Genomic DNA, 26,050 nt, shown 5'->3' on the forward strand with positions numbered 1-26,050 from the left:
TTGGAAAATCTCAGAGCTCCAGATCCACTGGGATTACCTGTGCACATGATAATCCATAATCTTATTGCAGATTTGTGTCCACATCAGCAATACCATTACATTCACAATAAAACATGGTGTCCCACTGTTATCCTCGTACTCTTGTCTTTTCCCCATATTACCATTATTCAACCACAAATATCAACAGTCAGTCTCATTTACTTCACAAAATCTCATCCCAGTCCTTCACAAATTTGTTCCTAGTACATGCAATCTTCAATACAGCCTTTGATCATTGAGGCCGCTCATTAGTAGTATTCCAACACCAGTCACTCCTCAACACTTGTAAATAAAAACACCAAGAGAGTTTCTGTAGTTATCTAATTATCAGATATCTCCTTTAAATTCAAGGTTTCTATCCCCGTTGTATTTCCAGTACATCTGAGGATGAACACAGTCCTCCATCTGCTTCTCTCCTCCATTGTCTTTGCTTTGGTTAAGGGGATTGTAAAGGTTTCTTTCTTCTCCCTCCCTTCTCGATATGAGTATGAAGTGGACTACCTTAACCTCCAGGTACAAACAGAAGTGGTTGCCAAACACACCGAGGCTGCAACTCCTCCATTCTCATCATCGTTGATTGCCTGAAAAATAAATCTAAGAGTATCATCATCTCTGCCCAGAGTATCCCATTGACAATGTGCCTTATGGCCTCAGTTACTCAAGAACATTGACCATCTTCAAGCAATTTACACTGGTTAATATGACACCAACCCAACTTATTTGGAGCAGTCTGGATTCAATAAACTGATGGACTGGCTCTGTCAATGACATTGTATGGTCCCATAAACCTCAAAGTTATAAAAGGGCCTGGTTGATGTACTGAGATCATAACCTTCTGTCCTAACTCCAACTCCCTCAGTTTAGTTCACACATCAAAATAAGCTTTAATGGGCTTCCTTTATAGTTTTGATGAATTGCTGCATCCATTTGTCCCTTACAATACTATTACACTCAGGCTCTGATAAATCTAGCCCAACCAGGAATTCTAACCCTCTCATTTCTCTCCCGGTCTTCAACTTCAAAGATGTAAAACCAGTAGAAGAAGCTTTGGGAGTACAGATTACCAAGGACTTAGGGTAGACAGTGACACATGTTGTCCTGTGTTGCTTTGCCATTTTAGCTAACATTATCTTTAAAGTTCTGTTCATCCGTTCAACAAAATTCAGGTCAATAAGGGATAAGAAACCTTTGCATTACCCCAAAGAGTCTCATCAGATTTTGCATCAGTTTTACAAGGAAGTGAGGCTGTTGATCTGATTCTAAACTCCTTGGCAATCCCCAATAAGTAAAGACTCTGTCGAACAAAATCCTAGCTGTAATCTTCATTGAGCAAACATGAGGAAATCTGCAGATGCTGGAAATTCAAACAAAACACACAAAATGCTGGTGGAACACAGCAGGCCAGGCAGCATCTATAGGGAGAAGCGCTGTCGACGTTTCGGGCCAAGACCCTTTGTCAGGACTAACTGAAAGGAAAGATAGTAAGAGATTTGAAAGAAGTGGGGGGAGGGGGAAATGCTAAATGATAGGAGAAGACCGGAGGGGGTGGGATGAAGCTAAGAGCTGGAAAGGCAAAAGTGATAAAGAGCTGGAGAAGGGAAAGGATCATGGGACGGGAGGCCTCAGGAGAAAGAAAGGAAGGGGGAGGGAAACACCTGAGGGAGATGGAGAACAGGCAAACAACTAAATATGTCAGGGATGAGGTAAGACGTGGAGGAGGGGCATTAACAGAAGTTAGAGAAGTCAGTGTTCATGCCATCAGGTTGGAGGCTACCCAGCCGGTATATAAGGTGTTGTTCCTCCAACCTGAGTTTGGATTCATTTTGACAATAGAGGAGGCCATGGATAGACATATCAGAATGGGAACGGGACGTGGAATTAAAATGTGTGACCACTGGGAGATCCTGCCTTCTCCCAGTCTGCGTCGGGTCTCACCAATATATAACAGGCCACACCGGGAGCACCAGACACAGTATACCACACCAGTCAACTCACAAGTGAAGTGTCGCCTCACCTGGATGGAGTGTCTGGGGCTCCGAATGGTGGTGAGGGAGGAAGTGTAAGGGCAGGTGTAGCATTTGTTCCATTTACAAGGATAAGTGCCAGGAGGGAGATCGGTGGGAAGACGACTGGACAAGGGAGTCGCGCAGGGAGTGATCCCTGCGAAAAGCAGAAAGAGGAGGGGGAGGGAAAAATGTGTTTGGTAGTGGGATCCCGTTGGAGGTGGCGGAAGTTACAGAGAATTATACATTGGACCTGAAGGCTGGTGGGGTGGTAGGTAAGGACAAGGGGAACCCTATCCCGAGTGGGGTGGCGGGTGGATGGGGTGAGGGCAGATGTGCAGGAAATGGGAAAGATGTGTTTGAGAGCAGAGTTGATGGTGGACGAAGGGAAGCCCCTTTGTTTAAAAAAGGAAGACATCTCCTTCGTCCTGGAATGAAAAGCCTCATCCTGAGAGCAGATGCAGTGGAGACAGAGGAATTGTGAGAAGGGGATAGCATTTTTGCAAGAGACAGGGTTGGAAGAGGAATAGTGCAGGTATCTGTGAGAGTCTGTAGGCTTATAGTAGATATCAGTAGATAGGCCGTCTCCAGAGATGGAGACAGAAAGATCAAGAAAGGGGAGGGAGGTGTCAGAAATAGACCAGGTAAATTTGAGGGCAAGGTGAAAGTTGGAGGCAAAGTTAATGAAGTCGTCGAGCTCAGCATGCGTGCAGGAGGCAGCGCCAATGCAGTCATCGATGTAGCGAAGGAAAAGAGGGGGATGGATACCTGTATAGACTTGGAACATGGACTGTTCCACAAAGCCAACAAAAAGGCAGGCATAACTGAACCCATATGGGTGCCCATGGCTACACCCTTGGTTTGGAGGAAGTGGGAGGAGCCAAAGAAGAAATTATTGAGAGTAAGAATTAATTCCACTAGACCAGGGGTCAGCAACCTTTACCACTGAAAGAGCCACTTGGACCCGTTTCCCACAGAAAAGAAAACACTGGGAGCCGCAAAACCCGTTTGACATTTTAAATGAAATAACACTGCATACAACGTTTTTTTTGCCTTTATGCTATGTATAAACAAACTATAATGTGTTGCATTTATGAAATTGATGAACTCCTGCAGAGAAAACGAAATTACATTTCTGCATGCAACAAAAACATTTTGAACTCCGAAAAAAAGACGTTGGGTTGAAGGTTACTTTTAAGTAAAATACTCAATGTCTATTTGAGTCCTTCTTGTATTTATGAAAAACGCTGAACTTAAATTTTCCGCCAGCAGCAAACCAAAAATAACGTCAGCCTGCTGTCAACCTGAAAAATAAAAGGACTATTTTAATGAACAATGAAAAAATATGAATATAAGTAAAACAATAGGCAATTAAAATATTTATCATACTTGGTTAATTGGATTTCTGCTCCTGGACCTCAGCGCACAGCGTCTACACATCAGGGCTGTATGACGTCACCTTCATCTTTACACAGGATCGCAAGCTGTCATCTGTGAGGCGTGCGCGATGTTTGTTTTTAATAAAGTTCATGTTGGAGAACACCTGCTCACATACATATGTGGATCCAAAGATCGACAGGACTCCAAGCGCATACTTTTTAATGTTTACATAAATGTCGGGGATAGCATTCCATGTTTCGAACACAAGTTTGTCTGGTTTTGGGAGGTCTTCAGTATCACTCCATTTGTGATTCTGAGCAAGAACGGCCTTCTGACGGGCAACATCTTCAAGGTCTGCTGTCAAGCATCTAAACTTGGACACCCATATGTCTTTGTCGGGTATGTCGGCCAGTTCCATCTCAAGATCAGGTTTACTCACACCTGCCAATGCAGTCGTATTCAGTAGAGATGAATTGATGCTTATGGGAGTGACCGGGAAGGATAATGTGTTTTTTTTCCTCTCTGAACTGACAGAAGCATTTCCCAAACGATGTTTGCATTGCGATGATTGCAGAATGTAAATACTCCGAATTTATCATGTCGTGACCTTGTTTGAACTCTCTCAAATTGGGGAAGTGAGACAAAGTGCCTTTCTGTCAATCTCTGGCAAGCACTGTCAACTTGCGCTCGAATGCCAAAACATCCTCCAACATGTGTAGGGCTGTACGTCCTTTCCCCTGAAGAGCTGTGTTCAGCGTGTTCAGGTGCGCTGTCTTGTCTACCATGAAGTGTAGCTTTTCCAGCCCTTTGCTGCCCAGGAAAGTTTTCACTTCTTCCAGACACGCGACAAAGCGTTTCAGCACCTCCCCTCTGGACAGCCACCGGACTTTGTTGTGCAGCAGGAGATCAGAATATGCGCTTTCCAGCTCGTCCAGTAACTAACGGAATTGACGGTGATTTAAACTTTTTGCCATTATTTTATTGACAATCTGAATGACAACATCCATTACTTCTGTGCATTCCGGAGGAAATGTTTGAGCGCACAGTGCCTCTTGGTGCAAGATGCAGTGAAAAATCAGCAGCTTTCTGTCCAGCGACTTCTGCAGTAAAACCACAATTCCCTTGTGCGTTCCCATCATATTCGGTGCCCCATCAGTAGCTACTGACACCAGGTGGGTAGTCTTTATTCCTTTGGCTCTTAAACAATTCAAGACAGCCTCACAGATGTCCTCCCCCCGTGTTTGGTCTTTTAGAGGTATCAACTCAATCAGTTCTTCCTGTGGCCCGGCAGAGTTTACATACCGGCAGAACAACGCTATTTGTTCAATATCACCTTTGTCTTTAGACTCGTCACAGGCAATCGAGTAGGCCACAGCTGAATTGATGTCTTTAATTTGCTGTCTTGTGATGTCTTCTGCCATTTTTATGGTTCTGTCTTTGACAGTCTTTGCAGAGAGGGGCATATCCCTGATTTTCTGCACAATTTCACTCTTGTTTTTAAAGTCCGTGAATAGATGTTCTGAAATCTTAATGAAAGATTCTTTTATATATTCACCATCTGTAAACTGCGTCCCGTGCCTGACTATTTCCTGAGCGGCAATATAACTAGCGTATGTCGTTGGTTTTCCGGACTTCGTCCATTGCTTGAAATAAAATGATTTTTGCTCAGATCAACCTTCCGCATCAGTTCCGAAACGGCTTTTTTTCTCTCATCTCCATCCGGATATTTTTGAGCAAAGGCTGCGTGTTTATTCTGGAAATGCCTTGCAACATTTGACTTTTTGTTGTTTGCTAGTTTCTCATTGCATATTAAGCATACTGGTAAACCAGTCTCGTCAACAGTGAAAGCAAATGAATCTGTCCACGTATCATTAAACGTTCTGTTTTCTTCAGTCACTTTTCTTTTTTTAGAATTCTCCATAGTTGGCCTACCTTGGATCGAAAAATTAAAGAAATCGCGCACTGGCGGGTGTCAGGTATTGGCAGTGGTGACGTATATTAATAGCGATAAAAACACGTTGTAGCGGTGTGCTCACGCAGTCAGTAAACTGCAGTCGAATAACTTTGTTCGAACTAAACAACCTTGCTTTTAAGCCTCCCTCAACCTGGCCCCCATGAACGCGGATGCTGCAAAAGACACGTACTCACAAACCCCCGTAGGCTATCTCCCTTAGCCTGAACGCTGGCTAATTGTGAGCCGGTTCCAATGTGCCAGGAAATGGGTCGCCACAACGTCTTATTTAGATTGTACAAGATCACCATAATCTTCAAATTTAGAATTACATTTCAAAAACTAACAAACTAACATAAAATACATTTTAATTAAATACTGACCAATTATTTCCCAAAGCAACAGGGAGCCGCAGCACTGAGGTAAAAGAGCCACATGTGTCTCCGGAGCCGCGGGTTGCCGACTCCCGCACTAGACGGAGGTGAGTGGTGGTAGAGGGGAATTGGTTAGGTCTGGAATCCAAAGAAAAACAAAGGGGCTTCCTTTCGTCCACCATCAACTCTGCTCTCAAACTCATCTCTCCCATTTCCCGCACATCTGCCCTCACCCCATTCACAGAGAATGCCATTCGGTCATGCCATTCCCTGACCCTCTTCCTATCCACGTCTCGCAGTCGAGCAATAATCTTGATAAACATATGAGAAAATTACCTCTCCAATCATCCGAACCCCCTGAGTTTTTCTTGTTCTCCCCTTTTCCCGTTTTAATATCCTAACATCGTGGGTGTTTCAGGTCGGAACTAGGGTGCCAGACCTCTATTATTTTCCGAGCTCATCCCGAGATGCCAAAATATGTTTACCGTTCGTCAAAGGAACTAGGTGAGGAAACTCAGATCACGACTCGTCAGTGATGGGAGCTCGCAGTTTATTGTCTTTGTACAAACAACGTAATTATGTTGACCCCAGGCCAACAGCTTAGAACGCGAATTCTACTGATCCCTCTGTACCCAAGCGCACTGAGAACACTTTTCCAATTTATAGCCCCGAAAACAGGGCATCACCGTTGGCCAGATGATTGCACCTTTCTTCTCCCTGCCATTGGCGTTCGCCGGAGCTACTGCTGACAGTGCAATCGAAAGTCCGCTTTTATACTGATTCCTTATCAATCCAAATGCCACATTCTCTTCCAACGTGCTGGTCCTCTTCTGCCACGATGAAGCCACTTCAGACCGGAGGAGCAACACCGCATATCCTCTCGGGTAGCCTCCCACCTGATGGCATGAATATCAATTTCTCTTTCCGGTAAAGCAAATTCTATCTCACTCCCCTCTTCTTTTATTCCCCAATCTGGCGTTTTACCTCTTATCTCTGCGCTCTTGGCCGAGCGCTGAGAGAGAACAGCTCCTATGACAATGTCAGACGCATCCACCTCCACAATGAATTGCCGGTCGGTGTTGGGTTGCGTCAGGATGGGGGCAGAGGTGAAACTTTCCTTCAGTTCAGAGAATGCTTTTTCAGCAGCAAGGAACCAGGAGAATCTGACAGCAGATGAGGTGAGGGCAGCAAGTGGTGCAGCCAGTGTACTGTGATTTCTGATGAAGCAGCGACAGAAGTTACCAGAGCCCAAGAAGCGTTGCCAGAATGTTCGGGCGATTCGACCACTGCCTTGACCTTCTGTTGGACGTGCCCAGTGCGTTCAGCAAGGGTTAAAAAAACAAGATACATCATCAAGATACATAAAAACAAATAGGTTCAGCATGTCCCTGAGAACATCATTTACCAGGGCTTGGAAGCCGGAAGGGGCATGGTCAGATACTCGCAATGGCCTGAGGTGGTGTTGAAGCCCGTCTTCCTCTCTTCCTCCGTGCGGATGCAGACAAGGTGGTTGGCGTTATGGAGACCAAGCTTGGTGAAAGCTGAGGCTACTTGTAGATCAAATGCCGAGGTCATGAGCGGAAGAGGGTAACGGTTCTTAACAGTGACGTCATTCAGTCTCCGATAATCAATGCATGGCCATAAGGAGCCGTCCTCTTCAACAGAGAAAAAACCGGCCCCAGCAGGGAAGGAAGACGGCAGGATGATGATGCCTGCAGCCAGAGACTCTTGAATGTACTTATTCATGGCTTCTGTTTCAGGTACAGACTGGGAATACAGTCGGCCCTTCAGGGGAGATGTGTTATTTCACGGGCAGCCTCTCTCACATGTTTGGAGCGATCAAATGCTTTTCTCATCTCCTCAGAAAGTAACTGAGAACTATTGCTAAAGGGGAGCCTGCCTCCCAGATGGCTGCTTCCCATTCTCTCGCCCGACCGGACTGCTGGGTGATGACGTAGGCTACCTTGGCTGAATCAGATGGAAATGTTGTTGGTTGCAATTCAAAAATAAAGGTGCACTGGGAAAGAAAGATGCGGCAGTTACCTGGCTCACCCGAGTACTTTTCTGGAGGAGGCAGACGGAGCTCTTGGACAGGAGGAGCTTACGAGGACGTGGATGGTGGGGTGGAAGATGCAGTCGCAGAATGCTGATGGGCACTCTGGGACAGCTGAAGTGACCGAGTCTGGGCCACAAGATCGGTTACATCGGCAGAAAGCGATCTGCTGACCTGAACGAAGACTCCAGCTGGTTCTGGAATCTCACCAGCATCACTCCCTGTTGTTCCAGGACAGCTCTCAGACGACCAGGGTCTGCTGGATCTATTCTGGCCAGATTGTACTGTCAGGGCACTGGAGGAGGGATCCAATCTCAGACCCAGTACTGTGCACACAGTGATATTAATTGAGTAACAAATCCCGAGGAGCAAACAAAGTCGGCGCCAAAGTTCAGGTAGAGATCAAAACATGCAGAGAAATCCAAAATGCAGAATCGGGAAACAGGCAGAGTTGATATTCAGACAGACAGCCAGAGTACAGATACAAATGCTGGAAATACTGGTAGCAAATGCTGATAGCAAACAAGTGAAAACACAGGACTGAAATACACTGAGCAATAAACAGAGAGGCAGATGATAGGTGGAGCACGATGACACACAGTTGGCAGCAACACAGGTAATAATGAGAAGCAGATGAGAGACGGAGTACTCAGTGAGACGGGGGCCAGGTTTGAGCAGGAGCGAGGACAGGAGCAAATGGCAATACAAAACCACAGACTGGCAGCTAGGGGGAAACACACAAAAAGACAAGGTTCAACTGGATGTAATGACACATGTAAAAATTGCCATCTACTTCTCTCAATTCTTCCATCTCCACAGCATCTGCTCTCAAGATGAGGCTTTTCATTTCAGAACAAATGAGCTGTCCTTCTTGTTATTAACAAAAGGGGGCTTTTCTTCCTCCACCATCAATGTTGCCTTCACCCACATGACTTTCATTTTGTGCATGTCTGCCCTCACCCCATCCTCTCACTGCAATACCAGGGATAGGGCCTGTTATCCTCACCTATTCCCCATTAGCCTCTGCATCCAGCACATAATTGTCCATAACTTCCACCATCTCCAATGGGATCCCACCACCAAGCACATCTTCTTTTCCCCCCTTCCCCACTTTCCACTTTCTGCAAGGATTGCACCCTGCGTGACTTCCTTGTCCACACGTTCCTACCCACCAATCTCCCTCCTGGTGATAATCCTTGCAAGCAGAACAAGTGCTGCACCTGCCCCTACACCTCTTCCTTCCCTCTATTTAATGCTCTTCTGCCCTCTCCTACTAATTTACCCCTCTCCCAGCCCTTTATCTGGTTTTGTCAAGGGCAGGTCGTGCCTTACGAGCCCGAGTGAATTTTTTGAGGATGTGACTAAACACATTGATGAAGGTAGAGAAGTACATGTAGTGTATATGGATTGCAGCAAGGCATTTGATAAGGTACCTCATGCAAGGCTTATTGAGAAAGTAAGGAGGCATGGGATCCAAGGGGACATTGATTTGTGGATGCAGAACTGGCTTGCGCACAGAAGGCAAAGAGTGGTTGTAGACATGTTATATTCTGCATGGAGGTTGATCACCAATGGAATGCCTCAGGGATCTGTTCTGGGACCCTTACTCTTCCTAATTTTTATAAATGTCCTGGATGAGGAGGTGGAGGGATGGGTTAGTAAGTTTGCTGATTACACAAAGGTTGGAGGTGTTGTGGATAGTGTGGAGGGCTTTCAGAGGTTACAGTGGGACATTGACAGGATAAAAAACTGGGCTGAGAAGTGGCAGATGGAGTTCAACCAGGAAAAGTGTGAAGTGGTTCATTTTGATAGGTCAGCTATGATGGCAGAATATAGTATTAATGGTAAGACTCTTGGCAGTGTGGAGGATCAGAGTGATCTTTGGGTCTGAGTCCACAGGATTCTCAAAGCAGCTGCACAGGTTGACTCCATGCTTAAGAAGGTGTATGGTGTGTTGGCCTTCATCTATCATGGAATTGAATTTAGGAGCCGAGAGGTAATGTTGCAGCTATATAGGACCCTGGTCAGACCCCACTTGGAGTACTGTGCTCAGTTCTGGTCACCTCAGTACAGCAAGGATGTGGAAGCAATAGAAAGGGTGCAGAGGAGGTTTACAAGGATTTTGCCTAGATTGGGGAGCATGCCTTATGAGAATAGGTTGAGTGAACTCGGCTTTTTCTCCTTGGAGCGAAGGAGGATGAGAGGTGACCTGACAGAGGTGTATAAGATGATGAGAGGCATTGACTGTGTGGATCGTCAGAGGCTTTTTCCTAGAGCTGAAATGCTTGCCACAAGAGGACACATGTTTAAAGTGCTGGGGAGTAGGTACAGAGGAGATGTCAGGGGTAAGTTTTTTACTCAGAGAGTGGTAAGTGCATGGAATGGGCTGCCGGCAACAGTGGTGGAGGCAGATACGGTAGGGTCTTTTAAGAAGGTTTTAGATAGGTACATGGAGCTTAGTAATTTCGAGGGCTATGTGTAAGCCTAATAATCTCTGAGGTAGGGGCATGTTAGGCACAACTTTGTGGGCCAAAGTGCTTGTATTGTGCCGTAGATTTTCTATGTTTCTATCTCTTTTACCAGTCAAAATCCCAGATCTTTACTTCCCCCTGTGCCCTTCTCACCTGGTCCTTCTTCCCCCCCCTCCCCCGTCCTCCCACCTCTTCCAATTGTATTGCCCTCTTTCACATCTTTACTTTTAATGCTGTACTTCATTTATGTGGGCATTTCATTTAGCAGCTCTGTAAGAGCAGCTGTTCTGCTTTCATCCTGTTTGGGTTTTTGTTGAAGATAAAGAATGATGTGGAATGTGTGCCATCCAATTAGCAGGAGGTTTTCTTGGTGATGGACAATAAGGTTGGAATTGGGGCTTTTTTTCTGTTCAAGAGCAGATGAAGAGAGAAGATGCTGGGGAGAACCAGTCATAGCATACGTTCCAGGGGAGAACCATTTATTCAAGATGAATTGGGAGCAACGTTCAAATGGTGGTGTGTGCTTTCCCGTTGACCGAGGGCCCAACGTGAGTAACAGAGAAGTTCAAGATGAGCTCCAACTTGTGCACATTTGACTGTGCACCCTTTTGTTTTTGTTAATCTTCGGTCAAGATTGATAAATATAATTCCTTAAATTGCATGCAGTGTACTGTCTGTTATTTTGTGGCATTAATTTATAACAGGGTAGCAACTGACACAGCCTCCACAAAAACCGAGGTTTGAGGTGGGATCAAGCGTGCCTCAATCTCACATGTTTGGTGGGGCAGAAGCTTGTCTTCACTTGCCTTATGCAACCAAGGAAACCAGGGTGTTTCACATTGTTTTCTCATCTCTTTTTCCAGTCTCAGCCAGAAATGTTAACTGTTTATTCCTTTCCTAGAGAGATGTCTCTTTGATCTGGTAGTGATTGATTTTTTGGATTTCGTTCACCAGTTACCAATGGACATCCTGTGAACCCTCTCTGTGTACTTTTAAATGCCAAACCATTTTAGCCTGCTCCTCGTATATATAAGTTTCACTTCGAATCACAAAGCTGGCTCATGCTGGTGAGCATCCCAATGTAGTGATATTCAGCTTCTGAATAGTATACACAGCCAAACAATGTAGTTTCACTCCCAAGGCCGGGATTGGTTTTTGTCAAGACAATAACAATTGATCATTGACAATGGGTTCTTACTTCATTTGCTGGATGTGCCCATGAAGAAACATCAGTGTAGTGGCATGCACATCAGACTGGACTGCAGATTGGGAAAACCCCAGGTTATCAAATGTTTCTGGAAGCAACAACAAGCTAGTTTTAGTCTCTCCCAGTGTCTCCATGCCTGCCTGTGTCATTGAGCTCTCCTTAGCTTCTTCATTCCTGCACTCTTACGTCTGACCCATTTGTGAGATGGTTGGGTTGCATCATATTGAGAAGGCTTGATACCAACCTGACCAAATCAGGTCCATTTCCATAACCTGCAACACTTTGTGTGTTAATTCTGTGTTGAATCATTTGTGTCGATCGTTATTTCAGTTTCCATACAGCTTTAATGTTGTTCATTTTCCCACATGGAATCTAGGAGACAAACGGTGGGGGTGGTGCCTGAATATCTGTAACATTGTGTCCCTTGTCTGCATTCTCATTACCTTCATTTGCTGGATTGTATTTAAAGGTACGTGCAAAGATATTATTTATTTACATGAAAATGCTAAACTTGGTATCTCAGTCAGTACATTGTAGGCTGTTTTTTTTTTCTGGGACAACTACGTGCTTTAGTCCAATATAATAGTTCATGAAAGATCAGATTGTGCATCTGGACTAATAGAAGGCATTTGATAAACCTCACAAAATGGAAGACATTGATAATTGAATTAATTAATGAATAAATACAAACGTTTGTAGGTCAACCATATTTTTGTAGACCCTTCCATCTCATTCGTTGATTATGACTTAATTTCAGATCCATATGGTAGATTTCTATTAATTACTGGTTTACTTTATAACCAAAAAGTAGTTTTGGCTAATGTTTATGCACCTAATACAGACTATCCTGAATTATTCAGGCATCTATTAACAAATGTATATCACTTCCCAATTTAAATGAATATAGGTTAGTAATGGACAGAGATTTTAATTGTTGTTTGAGTCCTATGTTGGATAGGTCTGTGCCCAATCAGGTACCTCCAAATAATTCTCCTGCTTTTATTAATTTCTTCTTGACATGGGAATTTTAGAAATTTGGACGTTTCTACATCCCAATGATAAAGAATTCTCTTTTTTTCCCTATGTTTATCACAATTACTCTAGAAACCATTACTTTTTTATTGTATGAACATTATATGTAACAAGTTCTTCACTTTATTTGTGACAATAATAAACTAATTTACCAGTTTCATGTGACAATGATCAGAACATCAGCTATGACCTTGTGGGCTGACACAGCAGATACAAATGGCATAACCTACCCTTGTTTCTCAATGCATTGTTCACTTCCATGATCAGACCGAGTCTCCTGTATATCGACGAGACCTGACATAGATTGGGAGATAGCTTCACCGAGCAGCTATGCTCCGTCTGCCAGCAGACGTGGGATCTTCCAGTGGCCACCCATTTTAATTCCCCATTCACATTCAGGTATGTCAATCCATGGCCTCCTCTACTGTCACAATGAGGCCACACTCAGGTTGGAGGAACAACTCCTTATGTTCTGTATGGATAGCCTGCAACTTCATGGCATGAACATCGACTTCTCAATCTTCTGATAATGGCCCTCCTTGCCCTTCACCATTCCCCATCCCCTTTTCCCTCTCTCACCTTATCTCCATGTCTGCCCATCGCCTCCCTCTGATGCCCCTCTCCCCTTTATTTCTTCCATGGTCTCCTGTACACTCCTATTAGATTTCCCCCTTCTCCAGCCCTCTATCTCTTTCACCAATCAACTTCCCAGCTCTTCACCCCTCCCACTTCTGGTTTCACCTATTATCTTGTGTTTCTCCCTCTCCTCCCCCCACCTTTTTAATCTACTCAGCTTTGTTTTTCCAGTCCTGGTGAAGGGTCTCAACCAGAAATCTTGTCTTTATTCTTTTCCATAGATGCTGCCAGCCCTGCTGAGTTCCCCCAGCATTTTGTGTCTTTGGTTTAAACTGCAAATTTTCTCTTGTTTGAGAGTCTACCTTCCTTCCATTTTCACAGGTAGCTGAACCACTCCCTGGTTCAATGTTCAAGGTTCATGGATGGTGACTGCTGTTAGTTTTACTCTCCACACATCCCTCAGTCTCAGTGCTCAGAGTCCAAAGTCAAGGAATGTGAGACTCTGGAAACTTCTCTGAATTGACTGGAAATTTGACTCCTGCTCGGTGCTCGGACATGTTGCTGCTCGCTCTTCTCTTCACTCTGGGAGTGTTTAACACGAAAGGTAAGGAGATATCTTACACAGATACTCAGTCAGGAAACAGGAATGGTTTACACAGACATCCAGGTGGGACATCCCTACTCCAGCACTTAAAACCACAGCCCCACCCTGGGACAAAATGGCACCCGCCCATCATCTCCTCAACAGACTATCCAGGCAGCCTCCTCCGGTACTGTCATGTGGAGGCTAGACACAGATCAGAGGTACAGCACCTCTTATTATTACAGCATTGGAAAGTTTTTCACAAGAACAGGCCATTCGGCCCACATGACAAATTCCTATTCACACTGTGTGCTTAACCATCAGGTTTAGGTTTGAAAGTCTCTAAGGCACTACTGTCAACTACACAACTCCATGTGTCTACAACTCGCTCTATAAAAAAATGCTTCCTGATGTTTGTCTGAAATCTTCCTGTAACCAGTCTCCACCTGGTCCTCACTGATGTATTAATTTTAAAGTAGCAGCTGGCATCCACCTTACTTACATCCTGAATGATTTTGAACACTTCTATGATGTCTTCTCTCATTCTATGTCATCTTGGGCTAAAATGATTTAGTTCCCTCAATCTTTCTTCATAGCTCATACCCTGCAGATCTGAAACGAGTCTTGTTGCCCATCTATAAACTCTCTCCTGTGTCTTCACATTCCTCACAGTATATGGAGACGAAAATTGTACACTGTTCCCAAGGCGTGGCCTCATAAGCACATTATACAGCTAAAGGAGAATGTCTGTAGACTTGAACTCCACTAAGCGCATTATATAGGCCAACGTTCTGTAAGCCTTCCTAATCACTTCTGTGTACTGTCTAGATGTGGATAGTGATGAGTCTACCAGGATGCCCAAATCCTCTCATACAGCGCACTTTCTAACTCAACACCCCCCATTGCATATTTATATCTAACGTTTCCCTTCCCCATGTGTAATATTTTACATCTATTTACACTAATTTTCATCTGCCATTTATCTGCCCACATCTGGATTTTGTTTAGATCCAACTGTATTGAATGTTATTATGACTTGGTAGTCTCCAGCCTGATTGCATGAACATTGATTTTTCTAGCATGTGGCAACTACTCACTGTCCCTCCACCTCACCCACCAGTCCCATCATACTCTCTCATTTTCCTTCCCACCCTCTCCATCTGTCTATCACCCACACATTCCTCCATCTCACTTCCCTCCTCACCTCCTTCCATTGATTCTGCCCTGTCCAATCAGATTCTTCATCCTTTGCTTGATTCGTCCTATCACCTCCCTGCCTCTTACTTCATTCCCACTTTTCATCCTCCTTCACCTGCTGATCACTCCCCCCATACCTGGATCTACTCTCACCTACCAGATTTTGTTCCACCCCTCCCATTCCACATTTTAAAGCTGCACTCTGCCCACTTTCGTTCCACTCCTAATGAAGGGTCTCAACCTGAAATGTCCACTGTCTATTTCCCTCCAGAGATGTAGCCTGACTCCAGGTTATGGGTACATCACATCAAACCATGGGGACTTATCAAACTTAATGTTCTTCAAGAGACCCAATACCACTTTTTACTTTATCTGAAAATGCACTGGCATATTAGCCCACTCCACACTGATCTTGCTGTCCTTCTCATCTTCTCCTTGGTACATGCTCCATCCTTTATCCTTATGGTGAAGTTTTGCTGGCAACTCACAAAACTATATTTCTACTTCTGAACTGCTATTGCTGAAATGTGCCGCCTATGATCTCTCTTTAAAAAAATGTACTTTTGAACCTTTTAAACATGCTAGCAATTTTGTTATCTCCTGAAAGAGTCTTAGCTGCTTGGCTTAAGCCCATCACCCCTACTGGGGGGTAGATCACCAACAGCAGCTTACCAAAGTCCTCCGTCCTAGGCCAGTCTTTCAAGCAATCCCCAGATGCAGCCTATCATTTGTCCTCATGGCAAAGATTTTTTCTCTCACAGGGGTGAGGTCTTTGAAGCTTTTGTTGCAGTTTCTATAGCTCTGAGTTTTTTTATGGGATGGGGCTGCTGGCCCCATGCCAAGTCCCTCCATTCCCAGGCCAAGCTTGGGACCATCCATAGCAGTTTCCTGAAGGATTCAGCTCAGATTAATTGATTACTTGAATCGTTTATTTATCTGTTGATCAATTCACCAATTAATTGATTGACTGAATTTGCACCACTTGTCTCCTTTTGCATGTTGGTTGCTTGCCAGTGTTGGTTTGTGTGTAGATTTTCATTAATTCTGTTGTATTTCTTTATTCTACTGTGAATGCCTGCATGGAAATGAACCGTAAGGCACAAATGTTTAAAATAATTTTACTTTGAAATTTAAACTTTAACCTGTAATTACCCTCCTTACTCTATCAGTTAATGAATGTACAGCATACTTTGTGACCTTGCAAACCCAACACCCCACCCCCCGAGCAAAACAACAAACCCTCAGTATTAATGAACAGGTTTTGGGGCTGACTTTAATTTTTTAAATAATTTTCATGTTTGTTTGTTCTAATTGTGTTCTTTCTTGTAAAAATGATGTATATGTTTAATATATTTTCTCCTTGTGAATACTGCTTATATTATGTACTTGTGGTGCTATTGCAAGTAAATTTTTTATTGCAGCCATGCACAGAGATACATGTACAGTCAACGATCGAGTGGGTGGGAGCTCAGAGTGTGGGTAAAGGTATGAAACAGCAAATGGCAGAAAGCATTGATAAGGACATGAGAAAACAGGAGCTGTCAAGGACAGGGAAAAAAAAACAGGAACTGTAGTTGGCCATCCAGCCCGTGAAACTTTCTGTCATTTACCTGACCATGGCTGATAGGCCTCTGGCTTGATCTGACATTTTCGTAGATTCTTCAATTCCCTGATCATTCAGAAAATGATCTGTTTCCTCTTTAAAAGGCAGAGTCTCCATTACCCTCTGGGGTCGAGTATTCCAGAGAGTGTCTACCTTCTCTGAGAAGAAATTTCTGTGTACCTCAGTTTTAAGTCAGTGTCACTCCATTTGATATTCTGTCACTAGAGGAAACATCTTAACATTTTTCTTGAAATGCCTAATTCTTCTACCTGCAAGGAATATATAAGTTCTGTCCACAACTTGTAGGAATTCTGGGTGGTCAAGCATTTAATTTCACTCGCCATTATCATTCTGAAATGTCAGTTCAAGGCCTCCTCTACTGCCATTATGAAGCCACTCTTAGGTCATCGTATTTCATCTAGGCAGCATCCAACATGGGGGCATAAGTATCGATTCCTATAATATCTGTTAATTTTTCCTCCTGCCACCTTCTTTCTCTTCCATTCATCATTCCGGCCCCTTCTCTTCACCAACAGCCTCCCTCTGGCACCCCTCCTCCTTCCCTTTCTCCCCTGATCCACTCTCCTCTCCTGTCAAATTCCTTCTTCTTCAGCCCTTTACCATTTCCACCTGTCACCTCCCATCTTCTCATTTCATCCTGCCTCCTCCACCCACCTCGCTTCCCCATCACTTGCCTTCACATATCACCTGTTAGCTTGTATGCTTTCCCTTCCCCCGTCTTCTTCTTCTGGATTTTTCCTCCTTCCTTTTCATCCCCGATTGGAGTTCTCAGCCTAAAATGTCGATAGTTCATTCCTCTCCAGAGATGCTGCCTGAATTGCTGAGTTCCTCTATCATTTTATGTGTATTGATCAGGACTTCCAGCATCTGCAGAATCTCACATGTTTAGAATCTCGATGCAATATACAGTATTTAGCCAACGGTGATAGGATAAGCACTTCCTATCAGGAGTTAACCTAATGCCTGTTATTCTGAAACTAGAGGCACAGTACCTGTTCAAGTGTTGTTACAGTGAAATTGAGTCTTTCGATATAGAATGGGAAAATAAAATTAGTGATAATAATATGCATCAATTCTACCAAAGGCTGAAGATGAAATGACATATAGCTTGGGGCGGCATGGTAGTGTAGTGGTTAGCACAACGTTTTACAGTACAGGCAACCCAGGTTCAATTCCTGCCACTGCCTGTAGGGAGTTTGTATGTTCTACCCATGACTGTGGGTTTCTTCTGGGGCCACCAGTTTCTTCCCACAGTCCAAAGATGTGCTGGTTGTTAGCTTAATTGGTCGTTGTAAATTGTTCCATGTTTAGACTAAGATTAAATTAGAGGATTGCTGGGTGGCGTGTCTCGAAGGGCCAATTCCACGCTGTATCTTAATAAATAAGTAAGTAAATAAACAAATAAACAAACCCTTTGGGTATTGGTAACATGTATCAATTATAAAGAATGCTGTAGGCCAGAAGCCTTGGGAGTTTTGTACTCCATCTGTGAGGAAGCCTGGATCAGCTTTTTGGTTCACAATGTTAGAAGTTTAAGGTTAATGGGCCAAACACAGGCAAATAGTATTAGCTTTAGATCGGCAAAGTCTGGAGATGGGCCAGTTTGGAGGATGAATTTTTGGAATATAAACAAGATTGCTTATGAGCTTAAAGCATTTCTGTCAAACCTCACAGAGATTACAAGAGCTAAGGGAGTGAATAACTGAATGGAATTTGTATTAATAAATAAAAACAGACTGGAAATGTAGAAATAGCAGTCACAGTAAAGAACTGGTACTTACAAAACTAATGGGATTGAAAGGTAATAAATCCTAAGACTTGATGACCTAAATTCAATAGTTTGAAAAAGGTAACTATAAAAAAGGTGGATTGTGTTTCTGGTTTTCCAGACTTCCATGAATTCTGGATGGCTCCTGTGGATTGGAGGGTGGCAAATGTGAACACACTAAGAAAGGAGGGAGATAGAAAGCAGGAAATGATAGAGGTGTTGACAACAGTAGAATGAAAATGTTGGAATTTGTGACAAAGGATGTGAACCACTTGGAAAAGTATAAAAACAGAGAACGTTGGTAATATATGAGACCAAGTAGGGTAATGTGACAGTTAAGGCAGATTATGCCTCTCTGTCTGTATCATGTGTCACTAATCACAGGTCTAAGGCATATCATGACCACCCAACCAGGCTGTTCCAATGGAGAGAAAAACAGAGCCAAATCATAGATGGATGACTGGTAGAAGTGGCCAGTTCTGATACAGCCAGGAACAAGTTACCAAAAGTTGGGGAATTCAATATTGAATCTGGAAGGTTGCACTGTGTAACACTGCACTCATTGTAACAGGGCAGAGGCTATAAACATTGAGGTCAAAGTGGATGAAGTACTGAAGTGGCAGGCAATGGAGAATGGCTGCTCTCTGTGGATTCAACACTGGGGATCCTAAAGGGATCACACAATGTGCTTTTGATTTGCCCAGTGTCGAGCACTGAATGCAGTAACTCGACTGGGGGAGGTGCAAGTGAATCACTGATCACCTGAAAGACTGCTTGTGCCTCTGAATGATGGGGATGGAAGTGGAGAAAATATACCCTGAGGGTGCAGAAGAAAATGCCACAAGATGGCAAGTGGTTGGTGAGATAAAAAAGCAGAAAATGCTTGAAATATTCAGCAAGTCAGGCAACATCCCCAAGATGAGAAAGTTTCAGTTTGAAGATTGACTATTTCAAGCAATTTTTAAAGATTTCCAGACTCTGCAGTATTTTATTCTTGAAATGGTTAGTGTGGACAGAGATAAACCAAGGAGTCAGAAAGGGACTGATATTTCTGAACTGCTGAAAGGAGGAAAGGAGGATGTGCCTGATGGGATTTTGCTGGAGCTTGTGGGAATTGTGAAGGATGTGGAGACCAGTGGGGCGGAAGAAGAGGAGCAGAATAGTTTCAGTAGCTGCTGTCTTCATGGGTCGAGCAATATTACATGAAGACCCAATTGTTTTCAGGCCAGAGGTGATTATAGGCAGTTAGTTACTCCATTAGTTAATTGCTGGCGGAGGCACTGTGAATAGGGAAATGCTTGCAGAATTTTCAGCGTAGTGTGAAGTCATCCTTTATTGCTGCCAATCCTGATAAAGGGTAGTAGTAGTGCTCCTATAACCAAGCAAGGAAGAAAGTGATTATTAGGGATTGAAAACAAAAGCCAATTCTCAGTCCTTCAAGTGTTTATCACTCTTTTTGCCTGTACAATATATGATGCTGGCTGTTAAAATTGCCAATGCAAGTGGGTTGGTGGTTCCTATTTGTTTGAACAAATGGTAGAATATGTGAGATTTGGGAGGAAAAAGTTGATTAACAAACTGAGAGAATAGAGAATGGAGATACATAAATATTTGAAAGTGTGAGGAATTGAGGGGAATAAGGGCCAGCATAGACCAGCTATGACAATATTGAATATTGTTGCAGGCTTGTGTGGCCTGGTGCTTGAATCTTACTCCTATCTTCTTGTCTCAGTACTTCATCAGCAGGGTTTGTGAATGTTCACGATGATGAAATTTCCCACTGTGATTAATAAAGAGATGAGTGGGGACTGGATCACTGGGGCATTCAAAAATGCAGTAAATAATTTTTGAAAAATGAGAGAATTTAGCACTCTGCAAAACTGTCAAAGAAGAGATCCGAGACACATCATCTGTAATCATATTTGACACCAGGGTCAGGTTTCAGGGCCGAGTGGCCTACTCCTCCCATTTTCTTGTTAATCAGCCACTTGAAAGGTTGGACAGAGCCACTCACACTGGGCTTCCTGCTCAAATATCTGGAGTGGGACTCGAACCCCCAACACTCTGACCAAGAGCTGAATGTGTTGCCTACTTAGCCACAGGTTCCAGAATCCCAACTGGTCTGGATCTTTGGTATAAAACTGGTGCCTGTGAGGGGGTTGCAGATTGTGAGTGAGTGAACACCAACCCCGTCACCCAGGAATCCTATAAAGGTTTAAGCTCCCTCTTCTGCCGAACATTTCAACTATGAAGGGGGCCATTTAGTCCATCAGGTTCATGATAAAGCAATTCCATCATTTCCATACTATGACACATTTTCCCCATAACTTAAATCCTCTCACATACTCCATCAACTCCCATTTGAACCTGTTGCTAATTACCTGCACTAGGGTCTATTTACAGAGTCAATTATCTACAATATGGGAGGAAATCAAAACACCCAGGGAAACCTACACGATCACAGAAAGAATGTACAGACTCCACATGGACAGCATCAATGATTCGTATCAATCTCAGGTCCCTCAAATGAGGTACAGCGCTAACTGCTGCCCCACTGTCTTCATTATCCTTTGTTTAAACTCATGGATCATTGGCTGATTCATAGGACTTTATCAGTTTAATTGGGTGATAGTTCAGAGTGATAGAGTACTATAGCACAGAAACAGGTCCTTCAACCCATCTAGTCTGTGCTGTATTGTTATTCTGCCTAGTTTTACTCACTCTTGCATGAACCTTAGCCTTTCATACTCCATTGACCATGTGCTTATCCAAACTTCCAGTAAATATTGCATCAAACCCACATCTACCACTTCCACTGACAGTTCATTCACTCACCCTAACCTCTCAGTAGAAAAGCTCCCCTTAAATAGTTCACCTTTCAGTCTTAACATATCAACCCGATAAGACAAAAAGACCATAAGATATAGGAGCAGAATTAGACCATTCAGCCCATCAATTTTCATCTGCTATTCATCATGGCTGATCCCAGATCCCACTCAACTCCATACACCTGCCTTCTCGCCATATCCTTTGATGCCCTGACCAATCAGGAAACTATCAACTGCCACCTTAAATATACCCATGGACAGCCTGCATTGCAGACTGTGGCAGAGTATCCACAGATTTACTACTCGTGGCTAAAAAAATTCCTCCTTACCTCTGTTCTAAAAGGTTGCACCTCAATTTTGAGGCTGTGGGCTCTAATTCTAGATACCCCCACCATAGGAAACATCCTCTCCACGTCCACCCTATCTAGTCCTTTCAACATTTGATAGGTTTCAATGAGATCCCATCATTCTTCTAAATTCCAGTGAGTTCAGGCCCAAAGCTGCCAAATGCTCTTCACTTGTTAACACCTTCATTCCCAGAGTTATCTTTGTGTACTTTCTCTGGACTATCTCCAATGACAACACATCCTTTTTTGAGACGTGTGGCCCAAAACTGATGAGAATACTCCAATTTTGGCCAGACTAGTGTTTTATCTCCTTGCTTTCTTTTCTATTCCCCTTAAAATAAATGCAAACATTGCATTTGCCTTCTTTACCACAGTCTTAACCTGTAATTTAACCTTCTAGGAGACTTGCACAAGGTCTCCCTCTGCACGTCTGATATTTGAACATTCTCCCCATTTAGATAATAGTCCACACAATTATTCCTTTTACCAAAATATATTATCATACATTTCCCAACACTATACTTCATCTGCCACTTTTCTTCCAGTTTGTCTAAGCCTGCTGCAATTGCATTGTTTCCTCAGCACTACCTACCCCTCCACCTATCTTTGTATCATCCGCAAGCTTTGCCACAAAGCCATCAATTTCATTATTTAAATCATTAACAATGTGAAACTTTATCCCTAATAACAACACTTTCCAAACCACTGAGGTTAGGCTAATGGACCTATAATATCCTTTCTTTTGCCTTCCTCCCTTGTAAAAGAGTGCAGCGACATTTGCAATCTCCTAGCCCTCCAGGACCATGTCAGATAATCGGATTCTTGAAAGATCATGACTGATGCATCTGTTATCTCTTCAGCAACCACTCTCAGGGCTCTGGGATGTAGTCCATCTGGTCAAGGTGACTTATCCATATTAAGTCCTCTTAGCACATCAGCTGTGTGGTGAAAATGGCGCCTTTTTCACCTCAGATGGTTGAGGAAGTTTGGTATGGCCCCCAAATACTAAAAACTTTCTATAGGGGCACAACTGAGAGCATCCTGACTGGCTGCATCACTGCCTGCTATGGGAACTGTATCTCCCTTAATCGTAGGACTCTGCAGAGAATAGTGCGGACAGCCCAGAGCATCTGTAGTTGTGAACTTCCCATGATTCAGGACATTTACAAGGACAAGTGTGTAAAATGGGCCTGTAGGATTACTGGGACCCAAGCCATCCCAACCACAATCCATTCCAGCTGCTACCATCTGGGAAGCAGCACAACAACATATAAACTAGGATCAACAGGATCCAGGACAACTTCTTCCACCAGGCATCAGACTGATGAACTCACACTGATCTGAGTGTATTCTATGTTACACTGACTGTTCTATTTATTATAAATTACTATGATTGCACATTGCACATTTAGATGAAGACGTAACGTAAACATTTTTACTCCTCATGTATGTGAAGGATGTAAGAAATAAAGTAAATTCAATTCAATTATTTTTTTCCTTTGTAATAGCAGTGACACTCACGGACCTCTAGGACACTGCTAGTGTCTTTCACAGTGAAGTCAGATGCAAATTATGCATTAAGTTCATCTGCCATTTCTTTGTCAACCATACTACCTCTCCAGCATGATTTTCCAGTGGTCCAATATAAACTCTCATCTCCTTTTTATTCTTTATATAACCGAAAAAAAATTGGTATCCTGCTTTATATTATTGGCTAGTCTGCCTTTGTATTCCATCTTTTCCCTTATAGCTTTTTAGTTGCCTCATTGGATTTTCAAAGTTTCCCAATCATCCAACTTTTTGCTTATTTTTGCTACCTTATATGCCCTTTATTTGGTTCTTATGCAGTCCTGAACGTCCCTTGTCAGCCATGGTTGCTCTACCACTGCTATTTGAGAAATCTTCCCTCTGTGGGATATTCCCAGAGACTTAAGCCATCTCTGCTCTGCCATCATCCCCGCCTGTATCGTCGCCCAATCAAACTGGGCAAGCTCCTCTCTCATGTCTCTGTAATTCCTTTTATTCCATTGCAATACTGATACATGTGAGCTATTGCTGTCTCCTAAGGTTCTATTACATTAAGCTCCCTAATAAAACCTGGGTAATTACACAACACCCAATCTAAGATCTCGTCTCACCCAAACTTTCTGGAAAAAGCTAGCTTACATTAACCTCATCTATACCTGTCATAATTTTGGATTATCATCATCATTATGTTGTGTGAAGTTGTAAATCATAATCTACCTGACCATGATGATTACACTTGGCAAATTCTTCTACAGAATGCTGGGCAGTGTCTTTACAAGATGGGTGACCCCAGCCATTATCAATACACTTCAGAGTTGATCTGTCTGGTGTTTGTGGTCGCATAAGCAGGACCTGTGATATGTACCATCTGCTCACAGGACCATCCGCCACCTGCTACCGTGAGCAGTGAGCCTGGTTGGGTTGGGGGGTGGGGGACGCTAAGTACGTGCTACTCCTTGCCCAAGGGGTGACCTGCGTCCTGCAGGATAGTGGAGGTAAGTAACACATTACACCTCCTTTGGAAGAGAGGTACCTCCACCACGCCAGGACACCTCAGACTCTGGAGGGATCCCTCAATAGACTGGGATTTTCGGCTCCCACTCGGTCATATTGTCACTCCTTCTCCGTTTTGCACTTGTTGTGTTTAACATGAAAGGCGAGGGTCTGGGGTGTGGGTATGATTCACGCGGATACGGTTCAGGGTACACACGGACTTGGGAACAGAGACGCGGACACGGTTCATACAGACTCGGGAAAGGAGACGCGGACACGGTTCACACGGACTCGGGAAAGGAGACGCGGACACGGTTCACACGGACTCGGGAACGGAGACGCGGACACGGTTCACACGGACTCGGGAACAGAGACGCGGACACGGTTCACGGTTCACACGGACTCGGGAACGGAGACGTGCACACAGTTCACACGGACTCTGGCAACGGAGACGTGGACACGGTTCACACGGACTCGGGAACGGAGATGTGGACACGGTTCACACCGACTCGGGAACGGAGACGCGGACACAGTTCACACGGACTCGGGAACGGAGACGTGGACACGGTTCACACGGACTCTGGGAACGGAGATGTGGACACGGTTCACACGGACTCGGGGAACGGAGACGCGGACACGGTTCACACGGACTTGGGAACGGAGACGCGGACACGGTTCACACGGACTTGGGAACGTTGACGCGGACACGGTTCACACGGACTCGGGGAACGGAGACATGGACACGGTTCACACGGACTCGGGAAAGGAGATGTGGACACGGTTCACACGGAATCGGGAGCAGAGTCGCAGACGCGGTTCACACGGACTCGGGAACGGAGACGAGGACACGGTTCACACGGACTCGGGAAAGGGGACGCGGTTCACACGGACTCGGGAAAGGGGACGCGGTTCACACGGACTCGGGAAAGGGGACGCGGTTCACACGGACTCAGGAACAGAGACGCGGACACGGTTCACACGGACTCGGGAGCAGAGACGTGGACACGGTTCACACGGACTCGGGAGCAGAGTCGCGGACGCGGTTCACACGGACTCGGGAACGGAGACACGGACAGGGTTCACACGCACTCGGGAACGGAGACGCGGACACGGTTCACAAGGACTCGGGAAAGGGGACACGTTCACACGGACTCGGGAACAGAGACGGGGACACGGTTCACACGGACTCGGGAACGGAGACGCGGACACGGTTCACACGGACTCGGGAACAGAGACGGGGACACGGTTCACACGGACTCGGGAACAGAGACGGGGACACGGTTCACACGGACTCGGGAACGGAGACGCGGACACGGTTCACACGGACTCGGGAACGGAGACGCGGACACGGTTCACACGGACTCTGGAACGGAGACGCGGACACGGTTCACACGGACTCGGGGAGCAGAGTCGCGGACGCGGTTCACGGACTCACAGCAGAGGCATTCCCGGCTCAACGCCACCTGGGGCCAAAATGGCTCCTGAACGAAAACCGGCCCCGCCGGGAAATTGCCAGTGCGCATGCTCCAGGGCGCTGTCGGTCAGTCGGCGCCTCGCGGCTGGTTTGGTGGGTCGGGGCGTGTTGCTGCAGGTCCGGGGCTTCATAGAAATTGCTGCTTTACAAATTGTGTGGCATGGCCTTAGTACGAGTCTGGAGTCCTGTCTGTGTTGTGTCACGTTCGGGCACCATCGGGACCTTTCGAGGTCGCTGACCGATGGTTTGACCAAGTCAATGTGGAACTGGTTGGTCCTCTCCCCACCTCCGCGGTTTCACACATCTCCTTACCATGGTGGACCGACCCACCAGGCGGCCAGAGGTTGTCCCTCCAGTGTCGACGACAGCCGCAGACATGGCTCTGGAGTTCATTAACACCTGGGTCGCTGGGTTCCTTCCAACCGCGGTCCCCAAATCATGTCAGAGCTGTGGGCCACAATGGGAATGTCCTCGACAGTCCGATGTCTCTGACGACGTGGGGAGGTGCAGAAACATCTGGTGGAGAACCTCGTCCTTCTGAAATCTGGGCTGTGTCAGAGTCAGAGGTTGGTGTCCCTGATACTGTCCCCAGTTGTCCGGGCTTAATGTCAGAGCCACGGGAT

The 26,050-nt window shown here is 44.8% G+C and overlaps 1 protein-coding gene across 1 annotated transcript in view; it reads left to right on the forward strand.

Annotated features, from left to right (window-relative positions):
• Positions 1 to 13,574: 13,574 nt before the first annotated feature.
• Positions 13,575 to 26,050, forward strand: part of LOC132394803 (contactin-6-like) — a 72,609-nt gene continuing 60,133 nt past the window's right edge. Inside the window, exon 1 of the mRNA XM_059971210.1 lies at positions 13,575 to 13,690. Coding sequence (XP_059827193.1) covers positions 13,642 to 13,690 — 49 coding nt within the window. The 5' untranslated portion in view covers positions 13,575 to 13,641. The remainder of the gene's footprint in view (positions 13,691 to 26,050) is intronic.

The sequence above is a fragment of the Hypanus sabinus genome, chromosome 5 (assembly GCF_030144855.1).
Source record: "Hypanus sabinus isolate sHypSab1 chromosome 5, sHypSab1.hap1, whole genome shotgun sequence".
NCBI classification, from domain to species: domain Eukaryota; kingdom Metazoa; phylum Chordata; class Chondrichthyes; order Myliobatiformes; family Dasyatidae; genus Hypanus; species Hypanus sabinus.